At 48.6% G+C, this 27,052-nt stretch overlaps 1 protein-coding gene across 1 annotated transcript in view; it reads right to left on the bottom strand.

Moving 5' to 3' along the window:
- The window catches only part of EFCAB3 (EF-hand calcium binding domain 3), a 73,541-nt gene that overhangs the window by 7,593 nt on the left and 38,896 nt on the right, over positions 1-27,052 (bottom strand). Inside the window, exons 23-35 of the mRNA XM_050935362.1 lie at positions 26,430-26,534; positions 25,829-25,900; positions 25,507-25,611; positions 25,191-25,262; positions 24,366-24,470; positions 23,800-23,871; positions 23,478-23,582; positions 19,950-20,054; positions 17,733-17,835; positions 6,483-6,559; positions 4,117-4,260; positions 1,211-1,282; positions 338-464 (exon numbers count right to left, since the gene is read on the bottom strand). Coding sequence (XP_050791319.1) covers positions 338-464; positions 1,211-1,282; positions 4,117-4,260; positions 6,483-6,559; positions 17,733-17,835; positions 19,950-20,054; positions 23,478-23,582; positions 23,800-23,871; positions 24,366-24,470; positions 25,191-25,262; positions 25,507-25,611; positions 25,829-25,900; positions 26,430-26,534 — 1,264 coding nt within the window. The remainder of the gene's footprint in view (positions 1-337; positions 465-1,210; positions 1,283-4,116; positions 4,261-6,482; positions 6,560-17,732; positions 17,836-19,949; positions 20,055-23,477; positions 23,583-23,799; positions 23,872-24,365; positions 24,471-25,190; positions 25,263-25,506; positions 25,612-25,828; positions 25,901-26,429; positions 26,535-27,052) is intronic.

Below are 27,052 nucleotides of genomic sequence, written 5' to 3'. Positions count from 1 at the left end.
GTTTTGTCCTCATTTGTATGGCTGCCCTTGCCTACATAGGCATACTGCTCACTGGGGCCAGCGTGACAAAGGTATTTAAGTAGGGAAAGATGCAGATAACCACTACTGTGAATTCCAGTAGGCGCCTAAGTGAGTTAGAGGCCTAATTCCAATCAAGTTAGGGGCCTAACTCACCTAGATGCTTTTGTTAACCCCACTAGGTGTCTATTTGCATTTTTAGGTGTCTAAATACCTTTGTAAGTTTGGCCCTGAGCCCGCTGTTTGACTCCGCTGAGCCTATGAAATGGAGATCTCCTTTCCTCTCTTTGGAGACCTTGCCAGAGCTTTGAGCACCCACCTGACTATTTCAAGCATGGCCTTCCTTGGCAGAGCCGACATTTCCACCAGCTTTGACAGGACCTCAAAGAGCAGGATTCCCGTGGCGTCGATGGAATCAAAGTCCTCCAGGCAGCCTTTCTCGGGGGCTGGGGAGGAGATGCACATCAAGCAGAGCGCCCATCCCACCAACTTCAGAGACCGCAGTCAGCACCAGTGACCTCCAACAAGGTTTCCTCTGGGCAAAGTATGGTGCATGCATGTGTGCGAGCATGGCTCCTGTCTGGTGCACTGGGGAAAGTGCAAGCTACATCTGTAGCAAGGGGTACTTCTCACTGCCCTCTCCCATCTCCCAAGGAAGCATAGTATCTCCAGATAATGCTGCTCCCCCTCCCCTTTGGAACAGGCAGATTTGGTCCTGGTATTCCAGGCAGAGAGTCTCAGATTGAGTATGTGGAGCACAGCTTTGACCTACCTGACCCTAGCTATCTGAACTCTGCTCATATGCCCCAGTGTTCCTGGGCTCCCTGTCATCACTCCCCTTTCACGGTGATTCCTGCCCATGAGCCAGGCTACTTTGGGGAGTTGTGCCAGTGCCTGCACTCTTCTCTGTGCCCACAGGCCTCAGCCTGGCGCTCAGCAGGGGCCTCCTCCCCCGAGCTGGATTGTCAAGGCTTTGTACAGCTGTTTCGAATGGGGGCCAGCTGTGCATAAGCTCATTCTTTGGGGGACCCCAGATGCTGATGTCTGAGTCCACGTCACGTGAACTCCAGATCGCCCCAAGGTTCAGGTAACACCAATGCCTCTAGGTAAGTGGGGTTCTCTGGCCACACACTAACATCGCTGGGGGGACCGTGGCCAATCCCACTGGCTGAGCTGGGTTCACCGCACTCACCTACAGCCTGGATGAAGTGCTTGTTGTCGCTGACAATGGTCAGAAAATCAGAGAAGTTCACCTTCCCATCTCCTGCAAGATAAACAGCATTTCCCACTGATCAAGTGCCTTTCACCCCAGGGACAAGGTAGTAATGGGCCTACTCCAGGCCAGGTTGGCTACAGCCGCCTTCCCCTGAGTGCTGGCGAAGTGAGGGCTTTGCTGCTAAGATCCACGCTAGACAAGTGCATAATACCTCCCCTACTCCACTGGTTGTCATCAGCGTGGGTCTGTCTAAGTTCTGAGGCCATGCTGCTCAAGGGAGCCTGTGTCAGAGTGACAGCTAGGGCCCTACCAAAAAATGTGTGACAGACTGTGAAATCTAGTCTTTTGTGTGCTTTTACCCTATACTGTACAGATTTCACAGGGAGACCATTGTTTCTCAAATTGCAGGTCCTGACCCAAAAGGGAGTTGCAGGGGGGTCACAAGGTTATTTTAGGGGGGTCGTGGTATTGCCACCCTTACTTCTGCACTGCTGCTGGCAGTGGATCTACCTTCAAAGCTGGGTTCCCCGCCAGCAGCCGCCATTCTCCAGCTGCCCAGCTCTGAAGGCAGCGCCGCAGCCAGCAGTAGCAGCACAGAAGTAAGGGTAGCAGTACCACAACCCCCCTTACAATAACCTTGCGCCACCCCATCCCACACACACACTTCCTTTTTGGGTCAGGATCCCTAAAATTACAACACTGTGAAATTTCAGATTTAAATAGCTGAAATTTACAATTTAAAAAATCCTATGACTGTGAAATTGACCCAAAATGGACTGTGAATTTGGTAGGGCCCTAGTGATAGCTGTATGCCTGGTCTGCTTCTGACCTGTGTGCATGGGAGAGAGGACTACAAGAGGAGAAAACCTTAGTGAAGCCCAGTTTGAAACCCAGATCAACCTAAGGGGCCAATACATTTTGAGCCCAAATGGGGCTTTAAGCCATGGGCTCCATTGGAAAGGGCTGAGGAGGGGTCTTGTATGTATGAGTCAGTGTTGTCACAGAGAGACTTGCTTTGGAGGCGTCCTTTAGCTTGGCTGGCAGACATGCAGTTCTGGGAGCAGAAAGACTTGGGTTCTAATCCGGGCTCCTCAAATGTGCGCTAATGGTGTCTGCTATACACCCACTGGCTAGAGTGTCAGGGCAGCCCAAGGGTTCCTCCTGAGGGGGCAGGCACAGCTGCCAGGCAAACTCCTGGGATGGAAGGGACCTCAGGAGGTCATGTAGTCCCACCCCCTGCTCAAAGCAGGACCAATCCCCCAACAGATTTTTGCCCCAGATCCCTAATTGACCCCCTCAAGGATTGAACTTACAACCCTGGGTTTAGCAGGCCAATGCTCAAACCACTGAGCTAGGCCTCTCCCATCACCCAGTCACATGGTGCCTGTCATGGTGCTGCCTGATGAGGAGGCGAGGCATAGTCCCATCCCCCCCTTGGCCCCTACCCCTTTGGATCAGCATGTTGCCAGCCTAGTGCACTCCCTGCCCACCCTGGAGCTAGCTCTATGTACAGCTGCCCCCCTCCCACTCCATGCCCATTTCCCTGTAAGAGCCCTGCTTTCACACTGAGCTGGTCCAGGGCTGGTGCAAGGCTGTTTCGCGCCCTAGGCAAAACTTCCACCTTGCGCCATCCCCGAGCCCCCACCCTGAGGCGCTTCCCCCTCCACCCTGAGGCACCCCCCTTGCGGCAGCTCCTGACCCCCCACCCTGAGGCACCCCACCAGCCCCAGCTCACGCCTGCTCCAAGCACGAGCGCTCCCAGCACGAGCAACCCAAGCACGCCGTGGCTGCTTCACTTCTCCCACTTCCCAGGCTTGCAGCGCCAATCAGCTTAGGCACTGCGAGGCGGGAGAAGTGAAGCAGCCACAGCGTGCTCGGGGAGGAGGTGGGGCAGGGGTGAGCTGGGGCGGGGAGTTCCCCTGCATGCCGCCCCTCCTCCCTTACTTGTTGCAGGCAGCCCTCCCCTGCCCCAGCTCCTTCCGCCTAAATGCCGGCGGCGACCGTGCGGCCGAAGATTCGGCCGCCGCAGTGGCTGTCGAAGAAAGTGGCACCCCCCCAAATCCTAGTGCACTAGGTGACCACCTAGTTCGCCTAAATGGTTGCACCGGCCCTGAGCTGGTCTCTCACTTTGTAACAGACCAGGCACTCCACTGCCCTGGCTGGAGTTAGCACAAACCTCTGCCAGGCAGCATGGCACCAAGAAATAGACACCCCAGCAGGGAGGGATAGCTCAGTGGTTTGAGCATTGGCCTGCTAAATCTAGAGTTGAGAGTTCTATCCTTGAGGGGGCCATTTAGGGAACTAGGATAAAAATCTGTCTGGGGATTGGTCCTGCTTTTAGCAGGGGGATTAGATTAGATTAGATGACCTCTTGAAGTCCCTTCCAACCCTAATGTTCTATGATTGAGTCAATACCTACATCCCGGGGAGGGGGGTCAGGATGTTGTGGCACCTTTAACTCTCTCAGCTCCTGGTTTTCAGGGCTATGAGATCTCACCATTGCTGTAGCCTTAATGTGCTTTCTTTGTCCTCCCTACAGCAGTCATGTTCTGTAACCAAGTGCAGGGGACAACGAGTTAAGGCACGCAGAAGAGCTGCTGCAAGTTCCCTGCTTATAACAGTCTCACTGGGTAGCCTCTGGCAAGTCACCAAATGCCAGCATAATCCGTTTTTCCTCCCACCCTTTGTCTTGCACTACTTAGACTGTAAGCTCCCCAGGGCAGGGACTGCTTCATGTGACATGTAGGAACAGTGTCTAGCACCAAGCCCTGCTCTCCCCCAGTGCCAGGAGTTTCAAGGGAGCACAACGCCACACACTCACAAACCCAGACCCTTGGAATGTACCACTGTGGACTAAACCTGGGACGACTGTGTACACTCACCGTCCATATCAGCATATGACAGCTCATCGCAGGCCTCTTGTGCGGTTAAACTAATCCCCAGCTTCTCTGCAGTCGTCTCCAAGCCTTGTAGGTCAATACTGCCATCTGCGTCCTTACTGAAGAAACTGTAGGCCTGGTGGAAAGCTGTGGGCATGCAGGGAAAGTACCATCACTTACGTCAGGTGGAATGTACAAACTTTATGTACTATGCTCTTTGGAAACCAAGGGGCATAATACATAGAGGGTTGTTTTTTTTTTTTTAAATGCCAAGACAAAGATTCTACCCAGGTCAATGAAACAATATGGTAAGAGAATCACAGAACCAGAGGAAGGGCAAGAGGATCTTGTGGTTCTGGGACTCATGTGACCTGGGATGAGCTCCTGGCTCTGCTACCGGTTTCCTGTGTGAATTCAGGCAAGTCATTTATTCCCCCTGTGCCTTAGTCCGCTATCTGCAAATGAGGGCGTGACATTTCCTTTTAGGGCTGTCGATTAATCGCAGTTAACTCACACGATTAACTCAAAAAAGTAGCCACAATTAAAAAAATTAATCACGATTAATTGCCATTTTAATTGCTCTGTTAAACACTAGAATACCAATTGAAATTTTAAAAATATTTTTGGATGTTTTTCTACATTTTCAAATATATCGAGTTCAATTATAACACAGAATACAAAGTATATAGTGCTCACTTTTTTTTTATTACAAATATTTGCACTGGGAAAATGACAGTCAAAAGAAATAGTATTTTTCAATTAACCTCATACAAGAACTGCAGTGCAATGTCTACAACTGACAAATGTAGATTTTTTTGGTTACATAACTGCACTCAAAAACAAAACAATGTAAAACTTTAGCGCCTACAAGTCCACTCAGTCCTACTTCTTGTTCAGCCAATCGCTAAGACAGACATGTTTGTTTACATTTACAGGAGATAATGCTGCCCGCTTCTTATTTACAATGTCACCTGAAAGTGAGAACAGGCATTTCCATGGCACTTTTTTAGCCGGCATTGCAAGATATTTATGTGCAAGGTGTGCTAAACAATATGCCCCTTCATGCTTCAACCACCATTCCAGAGGACATGCTTCCATGCTGATGATACTCTTAAAAAAATCAACCCAAAATGCATTAATTAAATTTGTGGGGGAGAATTGTATGTCTCCTGCTCTGTTTTACCTGCATTCTGCCATATATTTCATATTATAGTATCGGATGATGACCCAGCACATGTTGTTCATTTTAAAAACACTTTCACTGCAGATTTGACAAAATGCAAAGACACTAATGTGAGATTTCTAAAGGCAGCTACGGCACTCAACCCAAGGTTTAAGAATCTGAAGTGCCTTCCAAAATCTGAGAGGGACGAGGTGTGGAGCATGCTTTCAAAAGTCTTAAGAGCAACCCTCTATGCGGAAACTACAGATCCCAAACCACCAAAAAAGAAAATCAGTCTTCTGGTGGTGGCATCTGACTCAGATGATGAAAATGAACATGCATCGGTCTGCTCTGCTTTGGATCGTTATTGAGCAGAACCCAACATTAGTATGGACGCATGTCCCCTGGAATGATGGTCGAAGCATGAAGGGACATATGAATCTTTAGCGCATCTGGCACGTAAACATCTTGCAATGCTGGCTACAACAGTGCCATGCTAAAGTTTGTTCTCACTTTCAGGTGACATTGTAAACAATTAGAGGGCAGCATTATCTCCTGCAAATGTAAACAAACTTGTCTGTCTGAGCGATTGGCTGAACGAGAAGTAGGACTGAGTGCACTTGTAGGCTCTAAAGTTTTACATTGTTTTATTTTTGAATGCAGTTATTTTTTGTACATAATTCTACATTTCTCAGTCGCACTTTCACTATAAAGAGATTGCACTACAGCACTTGTATGAGGTGAATTGAAAAATACTGTTTCTTTTGTTTTTTCACAGTCCAAGTGAGAACTGTACACTTTGTATTCTGTGTTGTAATTGAAATCAATATATTTGAAAATGTAGAAACCACCCAAAAATATTTAAATACCCGGTGTTCTATTAGTGTTTAACACTGCGATTAATCATGCAATGAATCGCGATGACTTCTTTAAAATCGCACAATTAATCACGATGCATTTTTATAATCGCTTGTCAGCCCTATTTCCTTTGTCTGTCTGGTCAGCTGCGATTGTAAGGTGTTTGGGGCAGGGATTGGGTCTGTACAATGCCCAGCAAAAGGGGCCCCGACCTCAGGTGGGGGATGTCCCCGCAGTTGCTACTGCAGTAGAAATAATAAAGATCTAACAAGCTAAAGAATAAACCTTGAACAGTCTTTTTGTCAACCTGCCTTTCAAGGTGAAAGACAGATAACTGGGGCATCGTTACCTTCTAACTGGTCCTTGGTCAGGTTCTTTGCTGCTTTGCACTTATTCCTGTCTAGGAGGAGGCCAGATAACTCCCTGCTGTTCAACATTCAAGAAGAAAGAAGGGCAATTAAAAGATGCACACCAACACTCCTCTGCAGATGTGCAGCTCCTGTTGATGGAACAGCAGGTGAGCGCATAGATTCAGGGCAGGATGTGATGCAGGGGGCCAAACGCCTCTCTCAGCTACACTGGTGCAACCCTATTGACTAATTTAACAGAGAAGAGTTTATTATTTGATTCTGCTCTCACATCAGTTGTACATAGATGTAAACACTACTGAAATACTGTGGGGTCACTCAGGAGACACTTCTAGGGTCCAATTCTGCCCTCTTATCCAATCCCCATAACTTCCTCAGGGCTGCATAAAGACTTTGGCATTTACGGGCTGAGCTCTGCAAATGTCTGAGTGTCCCACAGTTCTCACTGACTTCCACAGGAGATGTGGGTGCTCAGCACCAGGGAAAAGCCAAGCCATTAACCTTTTAACTCTGCCGCTGCTGGGCTCCCACCCAGTGAGCCTGCTCCCCCTCCTCCCCTGGAAAGCAGTGGGGAGAAAGCATCAGTGGTGAGGTAGCTGATTTTGGGAGCCCCAGCTTTTGCCAAGTTATAGCATTAGAAAGAATGAAATTCCAGGATCACGTGATATCTGTGAGGAAGATGCTGGCTTAGTCCCGGACCTCCTCACATCAATTCGTCTCTAATCATTACTTTCCTAGCAGACTGGCAATAAGTTTCTGCCATAAAAGGTTAAATTAAACTTGGATAAACTTCAGACTGCTGAATATGAATCCCAATGAATAAATGAGAAGCAGTAAAAGATCTCAGCCTGCATCACCCAAGCAGCTGAAGGGGGATTAGAAGGCCACAGCAGAACCTAGTCCAGGATATCGCGACACTGAAAGAATTCCTCACTGGTCACCTGGATTCAATCTCCAGAGTTAGCTGTGGCCTCTCTAAAGATGTGTGTGATGCAAAATCCCAAAATGGCTCACTTGGAAAATTGGCTGCCAAAGGCTGCCCTTGAAAGCAGTGAAATTAAGGAAGAAACGGCCTCCTCAAAGCTCAGACTAGACAAACTGGAAGAAAACCAGGATGACTTAGGAAAGAGAATTTGAAGAAACAAACTTCACCTCTTGGGCATTGCTGAGGGTATGGAGAAGGTGGATATTATCAGCTTTCTTCAGAAGCTGATCCCTGGCATATTTAAAGTCCACCCTCAGCTTCCCCCATTAGATGTTGAAAGGGCTCATCGAACGCCTGGTACTAGACGGTGGGAATCCGACAAGCCCAAGCCCATCATCATCAAGCCGCTGAAGTTCAATGATAAACTAATGTCAATGAATGCTGCTAGAAAAGCCGACAACCTTATGTACAAAGGCCAAAAAATCTCTTTTCCCTGACTTCTTTAACAAAAAGAGGGCTGCATTCAATGGCATAGAGCAAATCCTGAGGGGGACTGTCACGGAGTCACCGGGCGATGCTCTGGAACTGCTCCCCACCAAGCCAGTCAGGACTTTGGGGAGCCTCCTCTCCCTTGGAGCAGACTTGTTCAGGGCAAGAAGCTCACACGGCTTCACCTCCTGGGTCTCTCCTTGGAGCATTCAGCATCCTCTGCCCCTCCGTGCGCTTTCCACAGCGAGTCCACCCCAGCGGGGTCCTGGGGAAGCCACCGGGTCCTGCACCCCCACTTTGCAGTCAGACGTGACTCTCAGCCAGCCAGTAAAACAGAGGTTTATTCGATGACAGGAACAGGGTCTAAAACAGAGCTTGTAGATACAGTGAACCGGACCCCTCGGCCGGGTCCATTCTGGGGGGCAGTGAGCCAGACCCGCAGGTCTGCCCTCCACCCTTGACCCCAGCCAGCTCCAGACTAACCACCACTCCCAGCCCCTCCTCTCTCCTCAGCCCCTTTCCCGGGCCAGGAGGTCACCTGATCCCTTTGTCTCCAACACCTTCAGCTGGCACCTTTGCAGAGGAGGGGCCCAGGCCATCAGTTGCTAGGAGACAGAGTGTCAGGCATTTAGGTGCACTGGCCCTTTGCTCTGCCAGATACTTAAGAACTGCCATGGGGACACTGAGGCACCAACACAGTATTCAGAGAAAACATTAAGAACTTTCCCAGTTCGTCACATCTCTCCCCCCTTCGAGACCGAACTGAGCGAGGTCACTCCAGCCAGTGACCTGGGGAAGTTCGAACCCACCAACGTTCCCATGGATGCCCCAGCATCTCTCCCATTCCTTGGTGTGAGTTACACCAGGACAGTCCAGTCTCACGCCCTCCCTTAGGTCGGGTGTGCTTGATGGCACTTGCAGGCCGCATGTAGGAAGGTTTATGCGGCTTGAACCCTTTTGCTACCCCAATACCTCTGGGGTTCAAACTGGGATGGGGTCTTCTCCCAGCACTTAAGAGCCCCCCTCTTGGCCTTGGCCAGCTTTGGGCTTGGGCAGCTGCTTCCCACTTTGTGGCCCAGACACAACACCTTTGCCGTCCCCCCTTACACTTTCCAGCTTTTAAGGTCAGTCCCACCTCCTTGAGGCAGCCCAGCCCCCTCTTTACCTGGGACACCTGTTCCTCCCAGGTCTGGCTAAAGATGCACACGTTATCAGTGTCTGCCAGGGCCAAGTTCTCCATCGCCCTCTGCTTGTCTAGAATCTCCCCAGGCCTAGGCATGGGGTCGGCATTGGACACTGTGATGGCTTTAAGCTTCTGATAGCCCCCATAAAACCAGATCATCCTGTCTCCCTTGGGGATCAGCCCCACGGGTGAGGCCCATGGGCTGTAAAATGGCTGGATCCCATCTAAAGCCAGCAGGTCCTTGACCTCTCTCTCCAAGTTCTGGGCTGCTTTCCCAGTGACTCTGAATGGGGAACACCTGATGGGGAGATTGGCTCCCACCTCAGGGAAGAGATCCCCCAGGGGGTCTTCCCCCTTCTCCTCCCAATCCTTCCTTTCCGGGTCCAGGGGTCCCCTCACTCTCCTCCCATCCAGCAGCTTGAACGGGAAGAACCCTGTGGATTCCTGGGGCACCACCAGCTGCCTTCCGATTTCCCCCAGTTCTACTTCCCCTTTGGGAGCCCATTCCCGGTACAGGAATCCCTTCTCCTGCAGGACTCTGTCCCGGCAGCCTTCCCCAAGGGGGTTTGCAGTGCTGTGGCCAGCAAGTTCCCTCAGCTTCTCCAAGGAGGGATCCCTCTGCAGCTCGGTCTGGGATTCAGCGGCTGGGGCAGGGAGTGGGACCTGCTCCCCTTCGCTGGCTGGGCCTGGGGTCGCAGCCCCCCTGAGCCCTGTCCCTGGTAGCTCCCTCCCTGCTGTGTAATCACTTCCCAGCAGCGCGTCTGGACCAGGCAAACCTGTTTGGCAGCTGACCTGCCCTGCCCGGGTGTCCCCCCACTCAGCTGGGATCTCAGCTGCCCCCGTGCTCAGCACTGCCCTTGCTGTCCCAGTGGGGCCAGGCAGCGAGCTCTTTGCTCTGGTCACAGCATCAGAGCCAGCGTGAGCCCCCACTCCGGTGTGCAGGGGGGCAGGGAGCATCTCTCCCTCCCATTCAGCCCCAGGGGGCTGGTTATAGGTAGGCAGGTATCCTGAGCCCAGCAGCCCCTCCCCCCTGCCAGCCAGGTCATTTGCATTTTCACTGACCATTTCCATCCTAGCCAATTGGTTCCCTGGATTTGAATTCAAACCCTCAGCCGTTACAGGAGCGGGGCCTGGATCCTGTCCCATGGGGAGACAGTCACCCCCCAACAGGGCCTCCCAGCAGATATCCTGGAGAACCCCAACGACCAGCCAGCCCAACCCCTCCTGGGTCTGCACAGGGATCTGGGCCATAGGCAGGGCGAGGGGCTTCACCCCAGGGAACTTCACCCAGGTCCCACAGTCCCTCAGCATCTGGGGCTGCACCACCACAGTTCTCTCTGTCCCAGGGTCTCGCCCCCGCAGGCGTGTTTCCCCACTAACCCCTGGGCAGCCCCCTATGTCTCTCTGATCCACCATCACCAGTCCACGCTGCTGCTGCTTCTCCTGCAGCTTTTCCTCGGGCTCTTGCTCTCTCTCACGGTCCTCTTGCTCTCTCGGGCTCTGCTCCCATCCCATCCGTCTCCAATCTCCTGATAGGGAACCCAATCGTGAAGACCCTCGTCTGATTGGGGACCAGACTCCCGGGGATGCCTGGCTGATGCTCCAGCTGCTCTCAGATCCTCTTGTAGCCCCATCTGGGCCAGGAATCTGCTCCTCAGAGCGGTCCTTTTCCTCCAACTGCACGATTAACTGTGCCTTGGTGAATTTCCCCATGCGTAACCCTCTCTTTGTGCACAGGATCACAATGTCCTTCTCAAGGAGATGGTGATAGGCCATCACTTCACCGTTCCCAAGTGGCTCTGGACTCACAGGCCTGTGTGCTCTTGGCTCCCCCATGGTTTCCAGGAAGAACCCCTGGTGTGCCAGCCCTTCTCGTGATCACCACCTCTTTGCCAGGGTCGAGCTGCAGACTCCTCCGCCCCTGGGACTGCTCCTGCAATCCCCCGGGGAACCCTGCTACTGCAAAAATCCTTCTCTCTCCCAGGGTCGAGCGGCAAGCTCCTCCGCCCCTGAGACTGCTGGCTGCAGTCCTCAGGGGGACCCTGTTACTCCAACAGTCCTTCTCGCTGGTCACACACTCCCAGAGGTTAACCGCCCCCTGAAACCGTCCCACTCTGAGCCTTCAGCATGCCTGGTCCTCATTATCCCTCCTTTGTTTTACTGCTCCCCAGTCACTTACTGCAAGCAGCGCCATTCACGGGGTGCAGTACATCCCACCGCTGCCACCAGTTGTCACGGAGTCACCGGGCGATGCTCTGGAACTGCTCCCCACCAAGCCAGTCAGGACTTTGGGGAGCCTCCTCTCCCTTGGAGCAGACTTGTTCAGGGCAAGAAGCTCACACGGCTTCACCTCCTGGGTCTCTCCTTGGAGCATTCAGCATCCTCTGCCCCTCCGTGCGCTTTCCACAGCGAGTCCACCCCAGCGGGGTCCTGGGGAAGCCACCGGGTCCTGCACCCCCACTTTGCAGTCAGACGTGACTCTCAGCCAGCCAGTAAAACAGAGGTTTATTCGATGACAGGAACAGGGTCTAAAACAGAGCTTGTAGATACAGTGAACCGGACCCCTCGGCCGGGTCCATTCTGGGGGGCAGTGAGCCAGACCCGCAGGTCTGCCCTCCACCCTTGACCCCAGCCAGCTCCAGACTAACCACCACTCCCAGCCCCTCCTCTCTCCTCAGCCCCTTTCCCGGGCCAGGAGGTCACCTGATCCCTTTGTCTCCAACACCTTCAGCTGGCACCTTTGCAGAGGAGGGGCCCAGGCCATCAGTTGCTAGGAGACAGAGTGTCAGGCATTTAGGTGCACTGGCCCTTTGCTCTGCCAGATACTTAAGAACTGCCATGGGGACACTGAGGCACCAACACAGTATTCAGAGAAAACATTAAGAACTTTCCCAGTTCGTCACAGGGACCAACGTCAGATACAGCATCAAGTACCCATTCACCTTCCCCAGGGATTCAGCATGCACTGCGGGATTTTGCCAACCCCCTTCTGAAGCTTGGCAGACGCTTCAAAGACTGAGATCAGATTTGACCAAAAAAGAGCAGAATGGGTCTTTTTAAACCAGTACAAAGCAAACTTCAACAAGTTTAAAAATCAGTTTGTTTTTCTAGGTATCCCTGTAGACATGATAAGTCACTTACCCAAACTTCCAATTCCCAGCAAATAACCAGGTAGGCTGAATTCTTCAGTTCATCGCCTTTAAAACTGAGCCATAACAAATGCATAGCAACGCAATGCACAGAGTAACCGTTTAACACTAAGCTGGGGGATATAGCACCATCTACTGCCTGAAGTATTATCTGCACTAATCATCACAGCTTGCACTGCTAGACTGACTCTCTTCACTAGCTTTGCCTGAGAGGACTGTTCCCTTGTGGAACAGTCAATATTCCTGACACAGAAAACAGACTATAATCTAACCTTAAATAGCACTAGTTCAGGGTAGGCAACCTATGGCACGGGTGCAGACGGTGGCACGTGAGCTGATTTTCAGTGGCACTCACATTGCCCGGGTCCTGGCCACCAGTCCGGGGGACTCTGCATTTTAATTTAATTTTAAATGAAGCATCTTAAACATTTCAAAAGTCTTATTTACTTTACATATAACAATAGTTTAGTTATATATTATAGACTTATAGAAAGAGACCTTTTAAAAACGTTAAAATGTATTACCGGCATGTGAAACCTTAAATTAGAGTGAATAAATGAAAATTCGGCACAGCACTTCTGAAAGGTTGCCAACCCCTGCATTAGTTATTCAATTTGTGCAGGGCATATGAAATACTATGAATATGAAACTTTATGTTGTATTTTCTGTATTTAGATTTTGTACTAATTTGTCCTTGATTTACCAAAACAATTGTAAATTTTCATATGAGTCTGTGTGTGTGTGTATAGTTACACGCGTGTGTGTGTGTATATATATCTATATATATATCTATATATATCTATATATATAGTTACATGTGTGCGCGTGTGTGTATATATATAGTTACGTGTGCGCACGCGCGTGTGTGTACACACACACATGTAACTATACATCAAAACTTCTGTAGGTAGGAATATATTATACATGTTCTTAGAATACCCAATGATATTTACAGAGTAAGATTTGACTTAAAATATGCATTTAGAGATGTGTAGGATATTATTAGATAATATAGAGAGGGGAGGAGAGATAGAACTGAAGCCATCAGGATATGACCTTGCCCATTCTGGCTTGTTCTAAGTCTTACTTTTTGTTGTTTTCTATCTCAAAGTATATTTGTAAGACACATGACAGTTAACTACAGATCTTTTTGTACACCTTACACATTTAGAGGCTCAACTGAAGGCATAAATTAATTTAAAACTAACTAGTGTCTAATACGTATAAATATAAACCATATCCTAGAGATGTGGTTTTACAATATCAATGGGGAAATACGTATCTTTAGAATCAGGTTTTATATCTTAATATATCTTTTAAATTTTGCCATGAATGTGCACCTGGAATATGACGGAACTTAATCAACTTTCTAAAACAATTAGAATCATGTGACATCTTGGATCAAAAAAGTGCCAGGTAGCTTTGTTGCAGGAAACTCATCTAGCAGAAATAGATGCGGATAGAGTCAAGAAGATGTGGGTAGGTCTTGAGTATCATTCATCACTGAATTCTAAGAGCAGCGGCACATTCATCTTCATTCATAAAAGTACTAACTTTTCAATGTATACAGTCTTGGTTTGATCCTGAAGAAAGAAATGTTCTTCCTGAAGATGTTCCAACTCAAAAAAGTTTATTCTAGGAAGCATTTGCAATCCAAGTGGAGGTAATTCTGAATTTTTCAAAGACATTGCAGACATTCTTTCTAATAAAAAAAAGACACTCCTGTAATACTGGGAGGCAATTGGAATACTGTGCTAGACAGATGTCTGGACAAATCCAATTACATGAGACCCAGCACTCAAAGCACAATAGGGCAACCCTCACTACTAATTAATGAACTTGATTTAAAAGGTGTCTGGAGACTAAGACACTCCAAGGAGCATGAATATACCTATTTATCTGCAGTACATTCTTCTCACTCTAGAATTGGATTTTTCTTGTGTCTTCAGAACTGATTCCATCATGCCTGGAAGCACTATTGATAATTTCAGGTCAGGCTCCAATTATACTTATCATAGATGCTGGTTACACCTCGTTAAAGTCTTCGCTGGAAGCTGAACGCACTGCTACTACTAAAAGATGCAAAATTTAATTGCACAGCTGATTCTGTCGTCTCTCACTTTATACAAGAAAATAAGCACTCAGTTACCTCAGACACATCTTTTGGGAAGCTCTGAAAGCTGCTATAGGGGGTGAGTGCATAAGGTAGGCCTCCCAGAAGAAAAGGGAAGGACTCAAGTTACGAGACTTTTCGGCCAAGGAAATAGCTGAGTTGGAGAAAACACACAAGACGGACCCAAATAATGAAAACCTCCTACATTATCAATGCCAAATATAATGAACGCTTATCCTGCCAAGTTCAAATTTACACTCAACAGGGTAAAACAAAGCTATTACAAATGGGGAGATAATGCAGGTAAGCTGCTTGCCAGAAGATTTAAGATGGTACTAGCCAACAACAATATTTCTTCCTTATTACGAGAAGACGGGAGGGCAATCCTGGAACCAACAGATATAAATAATCAATGTAAGCAACTTTATCAAGCTATATATAAATCAGTCAACCAACCTGACTCTAATCAATTGGATCATTTAACTGAAGACCTGCCTTTTAATACCCTAACTTCAGAACAAGTGTTGTTTATGGACAAAGCTTTCTCAACACCAGAAACTGAACAGGCTACAAAAAACATGAACTCCAGCAAGGCCCCTGGGATGGATGGCTGCCTTTCCAGCAGATTTCTACAAAACATTCTGAAATCAGCTCTCTTCTGTTCTTTCAAAGGTCTTCACTGAAACATTCCAAAGGAGAACCATGTTTCATAACACGAGACCTGCTTTAATTACTTTCATATTAAAGAAGAACAAGGATGGTCACAACAGTGTCAACTTCCGTCCTATATCTCTATTCTACACAGATTGCAAAAATTGTAGCAGCTGCATGCCATCAGTTACACACACAGATCAGGATAGTTTTGTGAAAGGAAGACTGGCTGCTGAGAATACGAGAAAAATTGCTCACTTGATCCAGCAAGCTCAGCTGTTAGATGTTCCTCCATAGCCCTATCTCTAGATGCAGAGAAGGCCTTTGATAGGGTTGAATGGCCTCATCTGATGGCTGTCCTAAAAAAAACAAAAAAAATCAGATTTGGATCAATATTCCTGAATTGGCTGAGTGTGTAATTCAACTCTCCCCTTGCTGTACTGTCAACGAATGGAATTATTTCTCCCATATTTCAGCTAGAAAGAGGGACACAACATGGCTGTCCCGTCTTATCTCTCCTTTTTAATCTCTCTCTTAAGCCGCTGGCAAGGTACATGTGTCTGCAGTCACTGAAGGTGTGACTATAAACAGAAAAGAATACAAGGTCAGTTTATATGCTGATGACATTTCTGTACTATTGAAGAATCCATCCTCATTAATCTCATCATTAGAGAGTGTAGCTTACATTTCTGGTGAGCTCTGGTTTTTGCATCAACTGGAATAAATCACAAGCAACGAATGTATCAAAAAGACCAGATCCTTCTCAGTCTCAGCATTTTCCATTTCCAATATGCAAGGAAATAACTTATTTAGGTGTTTTGTCCTAATCTTCCCCAAATTGTTTCTATAAATATGGACTACATATAAAAACAACTGTCCAAGGATGTAGAGAGGTGGCGTCTCCTCCCTATAGCCTTACTGGGGAAAACAGAAATAGCCAGAATGAATATCTGCCCAATATTGATTGTATATCATTAGCCTGTTGCCTTTCAAGCTCTCTCCCTCACTCTTTGCTCAAATAGATAGGCTTATCGTGTAATTTATATGAGATAAAAACCAGCCTCACTTGCCACACAAGACTCTTAAAAATACTGGGCAACTGGAGATATGAGGTTGCCAGATCTGTATTTATATTATTTAGCATTCCAAATGCATCCTGTTTTAAGGTGGTTCCCCTCCAGTTGTTCTGCATACACACCCGGGTGGGTTTGAGATAGAAAAAAGCTTAGCTATGCCATTTGGTTCCCTCTCTTCTTTTATATACCTTAAGAGGCTATCACACCCTTAGGGAAAAGTCCAATCTTTGCATCTATGTGGAGCATCCTGCAATGCACTAAGATGATCACAGTATCCAAGCTTACTAATTCTCTTCTTGTATCACTATGGGATAACCCGTGCATCAGGATCATGGCCAGCTCCATGCTTAATCCTTTTTCCATCCAAATTGTCTTAACAAAAATTAAAGCTATAGCACAAGATGATAGACTGGCCTCCTTCGATTATACATGTAACAAATATCCGGTATTACTGCCTCACAGGTCCTTCTTTCAGCAGTTATGCTCAAGGATTCATGCCAGGATAGGGGACGATTGGTCCTTTTCAACTCTTTCACCTCTAGAAGAGGATCTTAAGAAATATGGAAACAAAAGTCATTTTGTAGGAATTACTTAGACGGCTTAATGCTTTGCGGTACCCTCTCAATCTAAAAGGAAAATGGGAAAACAAACGTATCCTCCCAGGTTTCCATTGTGAGAATAAAGGCTATGTGTATTAACGCGCAAGATACTTCAAGTTCTTTATCCTTGTGATTCTTCCGGAACAAGATATTAAACAGGCACAACTGGACTCCAGAACATGCGTTTAAGGCAATGCACAGCGAATACTGGATATGCAAACAGCCACGCGCCAACCTTTTGCACATCTTCTATACCTGTCCAGAAATGCACATGTTCTGGAACGCCATATTCAGTGGTCTCTCAAAACCGCTGTGTGCGCCCTTTCCTTCTCCAAGCCTGTGTATCTGAGGGGTGATGAAGGAGTTGCTGTTCCCAGTAAGACCAAGAAGTGGATTGCAGTCACTAGTTTAGTGGCCAAAAGAGTTAATTTTGAGAAATGGAAATCTGCAATTCCTCCTTTATTTACTGCCTGGCTTAGTGACCTCCCTCCTGCGGCATTAATGGAAAAAATGACTCTGTCTAATAGAAACACTTGGGAAAAGTATGAGGCTGTCTGGTCACACATGAAATGATTGCATACTTTTGCAGTTGAGTATATATTAGTTCCTGTTACTCATAAGTTATGTTCTCATTTATCTAATTAGTCACTTTACTAACTGATGCCCTGCATGACCTGTATGAGTCCAGGGTTCCCCCACCCCCCGCCAGGTTTTCCAAATAATGAAGGTTGAATTTTGTTCCTGAGAGGTTATTTCTATCTGGTGCGTGTATTTATATATGTTTTGTTTTGTTATGTGTTTATATTTTCTATAAAAACAAGAAAAAAGAAAGACAGAAACTCAGTCACACACACACGGTATTACAGCCACAGGGGGGCACGGGAGAGTCCATCAGAGCCAGCTCCTTCAGCTGGAAAAAAGGGTAATTAATGCTGATTACGGCACCAAGCGTGCTGGGTATTTTACTGGCAGGAGTGAAGGCAGGGATCCTGCTCAGAGGACCTAGCAATCCATGGCGATGGCAGCCCAGACACCTCCACACTCACCCGCTGGTCTTCTTTGGCAGGGGTTTCAACATCATCTTCTTTGGCAGGGATTTCAGTGTCATATTGGTTTCAGAGATCGGGCCAAAGGTCGTCTGAGATTTCTCTGGGATGTAAGACAAACATGCAGAGAGGGTCAGAGGCTCTTCTCCTTCCTCCTACTTTAAACCTCCTTTGATTCCAGAGCTTTAAGGAGGAGGGTGGCAAGAGGAAGGCCACTCCACAGACTCAGGAAGGAACCCCTGAGTGATGCGCTGCTATGCAAGCACTTAGCTGCTTTGTGCCTCCATTTCCCCATCTGTACAATGGGAATAATGGCACTCTCCTCCCTCACAGGTGGGGGTCATGAGGGAAGATATATTAATGCCTTGGAGGTGCTCAGATTTTACGGGCAAGGGGGCTAGCTAAGGAGTGGGGGACTAAGAGCTAGTTTCCCTGTTCTTTCCCAGCTACCTCACTCATGGATCGGGGCCATCAGCTCTGTGACTTGCATCCAGAATCATGACACTCCTCCAAGTTTAAGCAGCCCTGGGCTTGAGGTACTCTGAGCTCTCCAGAGCCTTGACTTACCCCCCCATGAGATACTGATCTCACTGGGGCTTCTGCCAAGCATCTAAACCTGCCCTGACACACCTGAAATATGGCCTCGGTACTGCCCCACCCTGACTGACTCGTGTCCTAAGTCCCCATTGTTGTGCAAGAGAGAGAGAGTAAAAAAGATTAAACAATGGTTAATGAAGCACAATCAACTTCGGGATGCCCAGGAAGTGGAAATTGCCACAAGCTTCATTCAACTCACCAGCTCCCAACCCTGCTCAGCCATGGGCATTAGACTATGTGATTATGACCTCACCACACCATGTGCCCAGACAATCAGTAACCCCCAGCAACACTTGTGACCAGAAAGGCTTTTTGCCTGTTTTACAGCCTGCCTGAGAGACAGACAGCAGAAGCCATTCAAGAGACACCAATCTCTACCCACACGTTACCATCTCTCAGCACATCACTATGGAGAACTGCCGGAGAGCAACGGAACAGTGACCAGGGTGCTTAGCACAGACAGAGTCAGAAGGGTACCAAGAAGTCACCTACTCCAGGACAGGCCCAACAAAGAGAGTAACAGAACACCAGTAGCCGTTACCTACAGCTCTCAGCTAAAACCTCTCCAGCGCATCATCAAGGATCCACAACCTATCCTGAAGGACGATCCCTCACTCTCACAGTTCTTGGGAGATAGGTCAGTCCTCGCTTACAGACAGCCCCCCAACCAATCACATACTCACCAGTAACTACACACCACACCACAGAAACACTAACTCAGGAAACAATCTCTGCAACAAACTGCATTACTAAATCTGTCCGCATATGTATTCAAGGGACAGAATCTTAGGACCTAACTACATCAGCCACACCATCAGGGGCTTGTTCACCTGCACATCTACCAATGTGATATATGCCATCATGTGCCAGCAATGCCCTTCTGTCATGTACATTGGACAAATTGGACAGTCTCTATGCAAAAAAATAAATGGACACAAATCAGACATCAAGAACAGTAACATTCAAAAACCGGTAGGAGAACACTTCAATCTCCCCAGACACTCAATAACAGACTTAAAGGTGGCCATCCATCAACAAAACCTTCAAAAACAGACTTCAATGAGAAACTGCAGAACTGGAATTAATTTGCAAACTTGACGCCATCAAATTAGGCCTGAATAAAGACTGGGAGTGGCTGGGTCACTACAAAAAGTAATTTCTCCTCTGTTGATAGTCAACCCTTCATGTCTACTGTTGGAAATGGGCCACATCCACTCTGATTGAATTGGTCTTGTTAGCAGTGACCCGCCACTCAGTAAGGCAAGTCCCATCTTTTCATGTGCTATGTATTTATACCTGCCTACTGTATTTTCTACTCCGTGCATCTAATGAAGTGGGTTATAGCCCACAAAAGCTTATGCCCAAATAAATGTGTTAGTCTAAGTTGCCACAAGGACTCCTCATTGTTTTTACTGATACACACTAACACGGCAACTCCTCCGAGACTCTCGCTTACCAGGTCCTTGGGTCATTGGCTGGGCAGCACTCACTCCTCGCATGAACTGGCTCAAATTCACCTTCCCATCCGCTGTAAGGGAAAATGTGGCTCAGGCATTCGCCCAGTTTTCTGGCACCGACACGAACACTACCATGGAGCACAGGGAGACCTGAAAGACTCACCATCCACTGTTACTAATTTCAGCGCCCCCTGCAATTCCTCATGGGTTAAGTAGATCCCCATGTGGGCCAGGATGGAGTCCAGGTGATGAGGATCAACTCTGTCCCCTTAAAGTAGATAGAAGGATTAGAGGTTTTACTGTTTGCTTTCCTGTAGCTAGGACAACCATTCCGAATCTTACTCATAATTTGAAATAGCAGAGCCCCTTAGACCTTTTGATGTCACCTCTTTGAGATGTAAAAAATCTCAATTAAGGCCACAGGGGCCAAATCTTCCTCTCACAGACACTAGTGCAAATCAGAAATCTCTACTGGAGCCAGATTCCATCAACCAGTATAGCTCCATCAACCTCAATGGATCTGGCCCAACAGAGTTAAAATGGTGTAACACCAGTGTAACTGCAGCCCAGCACCCAACCCACTCATCTTGGGCCAAATTCTGCTCTCAGTTACGCCAGTGTGCATGTAGACACAGAGCAGAATTCACACCCACGAGAGCTGGTGGTTTGCCACTTTTGAATAATGAAGTGCAATATATTAAGTGAAGGATCCTTTTGGCTTTTGCTGATGGTGCTGAAGGCACTGGTGAAATTCACCCCAGGCAGAGAAGAGAGCCAGTATAAGTGCCATTTCAGTCCCACGAAAGACCTCCAGCTAGGGCTTATATGGCGCAAGCCCTCTGTTCATGGGTGAGCTTGACCCTTTGGGTATACTGGGAAGTGAGGTTCTTGTTCAGGTGTGTTGATCCAAAGTGATTATTGGAGCACCTCACCATCTTTGTGGTATTTATCCTCACAACATTAGAGAGACAGGGCAGTGCTATTATCCTCATTTTAGAGATAGGGAAACTGAGGCAGATTTTTTTTTTAAAAGGCATTTAGGGGCCTACAGATGCGCACCGGGGCCTCGTGGGATTTTCAATTTTTACAAAACAGTTACTAGGTGCCTATCTACTTCTTTAGATGACTGACTGCCTTTAAAAATCTGGCCCTAAGTGCCTTGTCCAAGATCTGATCAGGAGTCTGGGGCCGAGTAGGGAATTGACGCCAGGTCTTCTGAGTGCCAGGCAAGCACCCTGAGCGTGGGTCATTCTGCCTCTCCTGTATGGCTGTAAAACTGTTAATGCCACTGGGAATCAAAACCCTGCCAGGCTCAGCTGGTTCTCGTGTTTTAATAAGAGTTTCGACATCGCCAGCACCTCAGTGGAAACTGCCTGCTCCTGTTTAGTGGCAGACTCTCTCTCTTAAAAACAGCTGGTGGTAACAAATGTTGAGTGCAGTTCTGCAGTCTCTAGTCACACGAGTAGCCCCACTGACTTCCGGAGGCACTACTCTTGCGTGTCGGATTTGCTGGATCATTCCCTTAAACCCCGTAACCCTGGTGCTTGCTGCTTTTTTCCAGGATCCCGTTCCCTGCATTCTCAGTGGAGCTGTGTAAGACATGCAATAGCAGCATCTTTTCCACCAAGGGTAAGTCAAGTTCTGTTTGAAATGTATGACTCCAAGCATGCTGGAGCTGTGCAGAAGTCGGCAGTCTGGGGATCCTACAAGCCTGACTGACATGAGGTGCTCACCCTCCCATGTGTAGAGTCAGGGGCCCACCCCCCAGGACTGCATTCATTCAAGATGAATTCGGAGAGCTTTCTTAAGTGCAAAATCATTAAAACTGGGGCCAATATTTTCACAAGAGGGGGCTTGAAGGGAGCCCAAAGGTCCAGATCCTCAAAGGTAAAATGTAGGTGTCTAACTCCCATTGACTTCAGTGGGAGTTCTGGGCATACGTAGCTTTGAGGAGCTGAGCCATATGGAGGAACCTAAATCAACAGCCTAATTTTTTAAAAAAGAGCCAAATCACTACCTTCTCCTGTTCAATTCCAGGGATGTGGGTGAGTGCTGAGCACTTCTGGAAATCAGGCCACTCCCTTCAGAGGCTCAGACAGGAGCAGGGCTCACTGGAAACCGTGGCCCACTCGTGGGCACTGGGCACTCTTGAAAATCTGGGCCCAGCTGCCCACCTTTGGGCTGGCAGTTTTGAAAATCGTGGCCGGACCTTGGAGGGTGGGGTTTTGAAACGCAAAGCGCTCAGCAATGGCCTAATGCAGTGCCCAGGGAAGCCAGTGGGAGCAGAGTCACATTCAATACCGAGGGCTTTTAACGTGCACGCTGGGTGACTGAGGACAGGTCTACCCTTAAAACGTTGTGTCGGCACAGCTGTGCAGCTGGAGCACTTTTATGACGACGCTTTAAGTCAATGGGAGAGAGCTCTCCTGTCAGCGTAGTGACCATAGGGGCCAATTTCCCCTCTTTTCCCTGGGGGCTTGATGTCCCCTCTGCCCCCGGCCCCACCCCTAACCCACCCCTTCCATGAGACCCCGCCCCTAGCCTGCCTCTTTTCGTCTTTCCCCCGCCTCATTCCAACTCCTTCCCCACATGGGGTTCTGGCTCGATGGTCCTGCCCCACTGCAGCCTCCTGTAGAAAGGGGGTAGGGGGAAATCGCTGGGGGGAAAGCACCACTCAGAGACAAGGGCCAAACACGGCCATGGGCAGGGAAGCAGCTGAGCCTCGGATTCTGGGCTCTGTTCCTCCTGCTTTAGACCGCTTCGGTGCGACAAAGGCAACTTCCAGCCATCAGGGAACCTCTGTCCACAGAGGAAATGGCCATGTGGGACAATGGCTTTATGTCACTGCCCTACTGCAACCTCCTACACAGAGGGTGTATGGAGGGAATAGCTGGAGGGGCAAAGGCCACGGCCTGAGAACCTCAATGCTGTGGTTGTTCCCAAATACCCAGCTGAGGCCATAAGAGCTGGCTGCAAGAGAGAGCAGCCTGATGGTCTAAGGGGAAAGTCAGGTGAAGCAAGGGTGGAGTTAGCACCTTTGACAAGCCCAGGCAAGTTCTAGGAAGGAGCAGCCACCCCCATCACCTCCACCCACCACCACGTTGGCAGCAGGAGGCCTCGCCCCACACAACAAAGAGGCAGAGCGGCATTGAGCTCACTGCCACAGTTCAGGTAAGGTAGCACTGGAAGACATACTTCCACGGAAGTTGCTTTGAACTATCTTCATTCAAAACAGAAACGGGATGGACTCCTGGAAAGGAGTCACCGTGTTGAGATTGGGAACAGGTGGGGCACGACATTTAAAGGGCAGGATCCTGCTCCCGTATCCAGTGATGTAAATCCAGATTAACTCCATTGGAGCAGAGTCTCATTTACGTGACGGTCATTTCACATTACTTTAGTCGAAGTTCACATATAATTCAATCTGACTTTATGCCCCCTTCACACTGCGAGCATGGGGAACATTGGCCTTTGTGTAAATGGGCATCAGCCAATCAGGTCACTGGCGTCAGTGGGGTTATGCCAGATTTACGCCAGTGTAAGTGGGAGAAGACACTGGGGCTAGGATTGATTTTTCCCTTGTCTCTATTGTTCACCCATCTCACCACTGTCTTCTGGATTTCCAAGGTTCCAGATCAATTCTGCTGATTTCAAGGCCCCCACCAAAAACAGTGAGGTTTCCAATACTCACCATCAACGGTCACATGTTTCAGCACCTCCTGTAGCTCTTCATTGGTTAAATGGACCTCCATGCTGTCCAGGATATAGTCCAGGTTCTGGATATTAACATTGTCTCCTAGGTTACATGGGAAAGAATGATCTATAATTTAGACCCTGGGGAGCTTTGCCTGAGTGAGGTGAGAGTAATAACAGAGTAAGGACCTCAGGGTTTGGCTTATGCAGAGAATGTGCAAGGTCCCCCTGCTTTAACCCTCATCTACACCTGTCTCCTACTGTCCGGGGAGGGACACACCAATAATGAATGTGTAGAGAGAGCATCTGTACTCACTTACTCTGCGCCTGGGAGGGTCTCCGCGTACTCATCATGCTCTTCACAAAAGCACTCAGGCTGACTTTGCCATCTGCTGTAAGGGAAGGCAACACTGAGAGACAAAGGCCACAAATCTGAGCGAGTGGGGCCTGATTTATAGCCACCTCTGGGGTGCAAAGGCAGCTTCCAGCTACCTGGGAATCCCTGTGCACAGAGGAAATAGCCACATGGGGTTCTGGCTCGATGGTCCTGCCCCACTGCAGCCTCCTGTAGAGAGGGGGTAGGGGGAAATCGCTGGAGGGGAAGGAGCATGGCCTGGGAATCTTCACACTCTAGCTGTTCCCAGCTGCCCCCTTGAGGCCAAAAAAGCGGGTTGTAAGCGAGAGCCGCCTTTTGATCTAAAGAGGAAGAGCGGACGAGGTGAGGTGAGGGTGGGGTCAGCACCTTTGACAAGCCTGGGCAGCACTAGGAGGGAGCAGACTCCCCCCATGCCTCTGCCCACCACTACGTTGGCAGCAGGAGGCCTCGCCCCACACAACGGGGCTCTGACAACACAAACGGAGCCAGGGTGGGAGTGGACATGCTCACTGTCAACGGGGCAGTGCTTGAGCACCTCCTGCAGCTCCTCCGGGGTTAAATGGATCCCCATGTTGGCCAGGATGGAGTCCAGGTTCCCCACAGCCACTTTGTCCTCTGCAAACAGAGAGAAAATATTGGAATCTGTGCTTTGTTCAGTACTTGAATGTTTAACCAACTGAACTCTGCAGTACTCTCCTACGTGCAGCCAGGATGAGAGAGAGATTTGGCAATATATGAATCATAATATAATAGTAATAGTAATCTGTCCTAGACAAGGAGCTATCGATAAGCACAATCCCTCTGTGCTTTGTATCCTCAACAGTTCACTAGCATATCACGCATTGGCCTGCTAAACCCAGGGTTGTGAGTTCAATCCTTGAGGGGGCCATTTGGGGATTGGTCCTGCTTTGAGCAGAGGGGTGGACTAGATGATCTCCGAAGGTCCCTTCCAACCCTAAGAATCTATGATTCACCCATATCACAAGTATTACTACTACTATGTACAAAATCCTCTGGTAAATGAATGCTATTATGACCCCCAGCACTACAAACGGTACTTATGTGCTTAACTTTACTTCAAGGAGACTTCATGTGCGAAAAGCAAAACCAGTGCATGTTTGCAAGATCAGGGCCTAAGGTTACAAAGTCAGGCTCTCAAGAGTGAGGAAGGGCCAGCATTAAGGGCTCTGGTGTAATCTTAACTCTGCCCCTTGTGCGGATTCATGAAAAGGTGGTTTTTAACTACATGATGACACCCTATTTTTTCCCAGAGGACACCAGCCTCATTCAGGTCACTGTCCTAACCTCTCTCTGGATTATTAGATGGTCACTCACCTTCCCCTGGGAGCAATTTCTGGACAATCCTCACCGCCTCCATAAATTCGCCCAAATTCACCTTCCCGTCGGCTGCAAGGTAAAGCACAGCTCAGAGTCACAGGACGCTAAAGAACACAAAGGTTGAGGGGCAGGTTGATTAGCTAAAATTCAGGTTGATTAGCATCGAAAGGAGATAAATTGCCATAATTTACTTAGAACTTCCTCCATTCTATGTGGAAAAACTGAGGAATGCAGGGTTTCCAACGCTCACCATCATTTCTGTTGATTTCAAGCCCCCTGCTAGGGAACACAGAGTAAGATTTGAAATACAAACCATCAACGGTCACATGTTTCAGCGCCTCTTGCAGCTCCTCATTGGCTAAATGGACCCCCACGCTACCCAGGATGTCATCCAGGTTCTGGAGATCCACTTTATCCCCTAGGACACATGGGAAAGACGTACACTTTAGCCAACGGGGCAGCTTGACTGGATCAGGAAAGTGTCATAATGGAGTGAGGACCTCAGGGTTGGTTTGGGCAGAGCATATGCAAGTCCCGCCTCCTACTACTTTAACCGCGTTGACACCACTTGCCAACTGCCAGGGTGGGGACACATCAACCTTGAGTGCTGAGAGAGCACATCTGTTCTCACTTACTCTCAGCCTGGGAGGGTCTCCGCGTTCTCATCACGCTCTTCATAAATGCGCCCAGGCCGACTGCCCCATCTCCTGCAAGGGAAAGCACCACTCAGAGGCAAGGGCCGGACACGGCCATGGGCAGGGAAGCAGCTGAGCAAATAAGGCCTGGGATTTGGGGTTTTGTTCCTCCTGCATTATAGCATCCCCATATCACACAGCTTCCAGCTACCCTGGAACCTCTGGGCACACAGGAAATGGCCACATGGAGGCCTGGCTCTATGGCCCAGCCCCACTGCAGCCTCCTGCACAGGCGATGTATGGGGGGAATAGCTTGAGGGGCAAAGGCCATGGCCTGAGAACCTCAATGCTGTGGTTGTTCCCAGCTACGCAGTAGAGGCCATAAGAGCTGGCTGCAAGAGAGAGCAGCCTGATGGTGTAAGGGGGAAGTCAGGTGAGGCAAGGGTGGAGTTAGCACCTTTGACATGCCCAGGCAGTTCTAGGAAGGAGCAGCCACCCCCATCGCCTCTGCCCACCACCACGATGGCAGCAGGAGGCCTCGCCCCACACAACAGGGCTCTGACAATACAAATGGAGCCAGAGTGGGAGTGGACATGCTCACTGTCAATGGGGCAGTGCTTGAGTGCCTCCTGCAGCTCCTCTGGGGTTAAATGGATCCCCATGTTGGCCAGCACGGAGTCCAGGTTCCTCACATCCACTTTGTCCTCTGGGAACAGAGAGGAAATAACACTGCATTGGTTCATGACTTGTACATTTAACAGTCATCCCGCACAACTGAGCTAGGCACTCTTCCCCTTCGGGCAGCCAGGACATGCGAGAGATTTGATGATATGGAAATAATATCAATAATATTTTGTCTCTCTCTAGCAGCTGCTACGTGAGGATCTCAAAGCCCTTCACACACTTTTGTCAAATAAATCTCACACTCGCCCTGGGAAGGGAAACTGAGGCATGGTGCATTTAAGTGATTTGTTCAAGGTCACACATCATTAGGCGATTGGCTCAAAGTTTGTAGCAGAGGTGGGGAGTATAGGCCTGGTGTCTTGGCTTCTAGATCTGTCTTTTAGCCATTAAACCATCCTTCCTGTCTGTGCTACATGGTAAGTGACACTGAACTCTTAAAAGACTATGAGCTGGTGGTGCAATTCCGTTGAAGTCTAAGGGAGCTCCAGCAGGGAATTTGGCTTTTGGAGCTGGTTATTCATTATGTTCGACAACATGGTC

This window comes from Gopherus flavomarginatus, chromosome 25, assembly GCF_025201925.1.
Source record: "Gopherus flavomarginatus isolate rGopFla2 chromosome 25, rGopFla2.mat.asm, whole genome shotgun sequence".
In the NCBI taxonomy this organism is placed as follows: domain Eukaryota; kingdom Metazoa; phylum Chordata; order Testudines; family Testudinidae; genus Gopherus; species Gopherus flavomarginatus.
This window is presented reverse-complemented; position numbering and strand designations above follow the sequence as displayed.